Source organism: Myotis davidii, unplaced genomic scaffold, assembly GCF_000327345.1.
Source record: "Myotis davidii unplaced genomic scaffold, ASM32734v1 scaffold962, whole genome shotgun sequence".
NCBI classification, from domain to species: Eukaryota; Metazoa; Chordata; class Mammalia; order Chiroptera; family Vespertilionidae; genus Myotis; species Myotis davidii.
This window is the reverse complement of record NW_006295559.1, coordinates 4,116,553-4,121,275: the sequence shown is the minus strand read 5'-3', so window position 1 is coordinate 4,121,275 and position 4,723 is coordinate 4,116,553. Positions and strand designations below refer to the sequence as shown.

The 4,723-nt window shown below is 51.5% G+C and overlaps 1 protein-coding gene across 2 annotated transcripts in view; it reads left to right on the top strand.

Annotated features, from left to right (window-relative positions):
- The first annotated feature begins 962 nt into the window (after positions 1-962).
- The window catches only part of GALNT15 (polypeptide N-acetylgalactosaminyltransferase 15), a 34,126-nt gene continuing 30,365 nt past the window's right edge, over positions 963-4,723 (top strand). The window contains exon 1 of one of the 2 annotated variants that reach the window (XM_006770177.2): positions 963-2,375. In XM_006770177.2, the coding sequence (XP_006770240.1) occupies positions 1,846-2,375 (530 nt within the window). In that variant the 5' untranslated portion in view covers positions 963-1,845. The remainder of the gene's footprint in view (positions 2,376-4,723) is intronic. The other variant, XM_006770176.2, reaches the window with a different exon arrangement.

The window sequence follows — 4,723 nt, the reverse complement described above, 5'->3', positions numbered from 1 at the left end:
ATAATTACAATCCTTATGCTTGAGAAAGCAGGGGAAAGATTGAACATTTTAAGTAGAGTCGTGGGAAATATAAAAAAAGAGCCAAAAAGAACTTCCAGAGATCAAATTAGAGTGTATGAGATGAAAAATGCAAAATGCATGGGATGGGAAGAATAGCAGATTAGATACTACAGAAGAAGAGATTCGTTAACTTAAAGACATAGCAACAGAAACTCGGAATCAAAAATGGGATTCCGAGAGGAAAAGAGTAAGCTACTAGTAAGTGAGAGGCTTTATTAGAGTGTGGCTTCTAACTGCAGGTCCTTTAGGTCTGCCCCTGGAACCTGGCTGGTATATGGGACCACCTTTGGAATTTCCTTTCCTTTAGGGCAGTTTTAAACGGCCATCCCATGATTATGTGCTGGGTGGAGTTCTTTTAGGGCTGATGCAAACTCTAGAGCAGTGGTTCTCAACCTTGGCTGCACGTTAGAATCACCTGGGAATCTTTTTAAAATCCTGATTTCTGGGCCTCAACCTCCGGAAATTCTGTTTCTTTATTACTAATGTTGTGGCCTCACCCCGTAACAAATTCCAAGCCCTGGCCCATGATTCCCAAGCCCTTTCCCTGCTACATATATTTTTTCCTCAGCACTTACTACCATTTAACCCACTGTAGATTTTAATGAATTATCTGTCTCTCCCACTACAATATAAGCTCCAGGAGGCACACATTTTGGTCTGTTCTATTCATTGCTGCACTCCCAGTTCCCAGAACAGTCTGGGCACATGGTAGGTGCTCATTAATATTTGTTGGTTGAATGAAGTTTTACAAATGAAGGAGCATGCCACTCTGCTTCCAGTAGCACTCCCCCTCAGTGGCCAGCACATAGTAGGCATTCAGATGTTCTTGTGGGCAGGGGAGAATCCCCCCCCACCCCCGCCGCCCCTCACTTTCCTCATTTTCAGAAGGAACAGGTAACAGCTGTGTCTGGGAAGGTAGGAAGAGTCCGGTCTAGCTTCCCAGATCACCTGTGGGAGGCTGAGGGGGCAAGTGGACAGCTAGCTCTTTGCATGTGCAGCCTTTCTGAAATCAGGAGGGAATACTCTTTCCTGACCCTGTGGGTGGGGCAAGAAATCTTCCTAGGAACAGGATTCAAATCTGTGCCCCTGGCATGTTTCTGTTTGGGTCTGGTCCTAGCAGTGACGACTTTAATTTTCCTCTGGAGCTGTGTTCCATGGGGTGTGCAGAGCCTGGGAACAGTGAGGGCATTAGGACCAGGAGCGAGGCGCATGCCTGGCTCGGGCTGTGTCTGGCAGAGGGCTCTGGGCTGCGCGGAGCTATGTGTGAAAGGAAATCAGGCACTGCCTGCCGGCTTCTCATCTGTTGATCTGACCTGACTTGAAGCGTCCAGCACGACCGCTGTCAGCACTGCTGGAGGGAGGACTCACCAGCTCCCCCCGGACCTCGCATGGCAACCTGACCACTCCTGCAAGGGGGGAAACGAAACACACGGGATGAGACACCTGAGCAGAATGGAATCATTGCTTTTTCCCAAGGAGAAAAGGGGCCAAACAGTTTAATTTGAAGTCCCCGTGAATGGGCTTTTCGAAGGCAATTAAAGAAATCCACGCAGAGAGGACCCGGGGTGGGCCTTGGGTCCCGAGGCTTTCAGACTGTAAGTGGGAGCTGGCCTTACACACGCTGTTGGTACATGGCAGACGGCATCAAAGGAGCAGGTGAAGTGATTGTCCAGAAACTTCCAGGTGGACCCAGGAGCCCGGTTCTGCTGCAAGCTCGCGGATCCTGGGGCAGGAGGCGACAGCAAACTTGAACATGACCTGTTGCATTTGGCAAGTTCCGGCAACATGCTCCTAAGGAAGCGATGCAGGCACGGACCATGCAGACTGCGGTTCCTGCTGCTCGTCCTGATGCTGGGGTGCGTGCTGCTGATGGTGGCTGTGCTGCACCCTCCCCCGCAGGCCCTGCACCAGGCCGTCACGGCCCGGGCCGCCCAGCACAGCCCTGACGCCGGGTACCGCTTGGACTTTGGGGAATCCCAGGAATGGGTGCTGGAGTCCGAGGATGAGGACCAAGAGTACGGGCCCTTGGAGGGCCTGCCGCCCTTGATCTCGCTGCGGGAGGATCAGCTCCTCATGGCCGTGGCCTCACCCAAGGTCCGGAGGAACCAGAGCCAGGGCAGGAGAGGTGGCAGCTACCGGTTCATCAAGCAGCCGAGCAGGAGGCTGGACCAGGAGGCCGCAGAGAAGGACTGGGGGGCGGAGGAGGTGGACCAGGAGGCATCTGAAGAAGATGCGCTGACCACGCTCAGCCTGGAGGAGTCGCTCAGCGCCCGCATCCCCCTGCAGAGGGCGCTGCCCGAGGTACGGCATCCGCTGTAAGTAAGGCCCCTGCTTCCCCTTTGCCAGGTACTGGGGTGCTATCAGCAAAGGCGGGGTGCAAGCGTTCTGCACTCTGCCTCACTGTCCCTAGGGCAGCGCCTAGGGGTGGCCCCTGGACCAGCAGCGGCAGCATCACCGGGAACCTGTTAGAAAAGCAGCCTCAGACCCCGCCCAGACCTCCCTGAGTCAGAAACCCTGCGTGGGGTGCCGGGATCTTATCGAACCAGCCCTCCAGGTGAGAGCCATCTTCCTAGAGAGCAGAAAGGAGGCAGCTCATACTTGCTCCTTCTCTTCCCCACCCTGGGTTCTAGTCCTTCTGTCGCTGGATTAGCAGGTCAAGCAGCTTTAGAACGCAGAGGGGCCCGGGGGCAGATGTTCTCCAAGGCTCCTTCCAGTTCTCACACTGTGGCTCCTGTCCATTTTGATATTATGATTGTTGTCAGTGTTCGATTTTATCTTGGACCGAAACAGCAATTGCAGCTAACACGTGGATGGGTCTTGCCATGTGCCTGGCGTTAATCTAAGAACTTTTCACATATTAACTTACAAGGGCCTTATAACTCTGTTGGATGGGTGCTAGTCTTACTATCATGCCTATTTTATAGGTAGGAAAATAAGGCACAGAGAGGCCAAGTGACTTCCCCATAGTCACACAGCCAGCAGGTGCCAAAGCAGGCCAGTCTGCCTGAACTGCCACTCTATGCCACCCTCCTTGGTCCACTAGACTATAAAGGGACGATTCCAGTGCCCGGGAGCACTGATGCCATCTAACCCGGCAGGGGGACCGCACCCTAGGAGCAGGGTGTGAAGTGAGATGACATGCTGGCTGTGCCCAGAGAGATGATGGGCTCATCTTGTACATGCCTGCTTCCTCCCCCGCTTCCCACCATCACCAGGCTGGCTGCAGAGAGGGGAGCAATGCAGCTGGTTAGTGTGGGTGATCTAGGTCCCTACCCTATAAGCCACAGGTCTTCCCAGAGCCCAGAGAGCTTCCTGGGAAGCAAGCCCGCCCCCCTCCACCCCTCCTGGTGAGAGGATCCGCGTAGAGCAGCAGTTGGGAGCAGGACCATGAACTCCTCGATCCCTCATGGGGTCCTCTCTGCCTGGCACTCAGCCACTCACTCCCAGGATTGTGCAAACGCAAGACAGCACATGGGAGTGACGCCTCCGTACACTGTGTGCCTGGGTGTCACACTCACCGCCCCCTCATCCCAACCCTGCTCTTACGACTTCAGGTTTTGGCTTTGAAAGCTCTTTTCAGGAAACTCCCAGGCCCAGCCAGGCCCAGCCCCTTGCAGTTTTGTGCTCTCTGGAGTGTTAACTCATCATACTCATTGCATCTGAAGCTGAATGGGCATTGATGTGTTGGCTGTTCAGTGCCTGCTTCCCCTGCCCTGCAGTGAGCCCACAGGTCCCAGCACACAGTAAAGAAATGATTGCTGAGTGAGTGAATATAGTTTTAAAATTCTGTTCATACATGTTTTCACTGGCCTAGAGCAAGAATGAGTATCCTCATTTTGTGGAAAAGAAACATTGCCTCAAATAAGAGGTCTCTGGTTACCAAGTGTGTGTGTGTGTGTATGTGTCTATGTGTGTTGCATTGTGCAAATGTGTTGTGCAACATGCATATCTGTGAGTGCATTATGTGTGTCTGTGCATGTGTTGTGTGTGCTTTGTGTGTGTGTGCATGTGTTGTGTGTGTATTATGTTGTATGTATATTGAATGGGTTGTGCATAGTACATGTGAGTAGCACAATATGTGATGCTGTGTGTGTTGTGTATGTGTTGTGATGTGCACAGGCATAAGCTGTGCCATATGTTATCATGTGAGTGTTATGGATGAGTTAGTATTTATATGTGTTGCAACATTTATGATACATGCATGTATTGTGTGTTGTGACATGCACATGTGCCATGCATACATGTATGTTTTGCAATGTTTTTTTGGTGCTATGTGTGCACATGTATGTTATGTTGTGAGCCTGTACCAAGTATATGATGTGCTTGTGTGTATATTGTGCAAGTGTGTGCATTGCATCTGCTTCGTGTGTGTTACAAATGTATTGTGTGAGAGGTATATGTGTGCATGTGCAAATGTGCTGTATTATGCATGTGATGTGAAGTGCACGGATGTGTTGTGTGTATGGTGCAAGTGTGGGCACATTTATGGCGTGTGTATGTGTATAAAAGTGCTGCATGTGTCATGTTGATGGTATGAAGTGTGTGGGTGTGTGCTGTACATGTGTGTGGTGCAAACATGGGTACGTTTTGTGTTGTGTGTGATGTGTACATGTGTATGTGTGCATGTGTGTGTATGTGCATCATTTTAGAGGCTGCTTCTCCA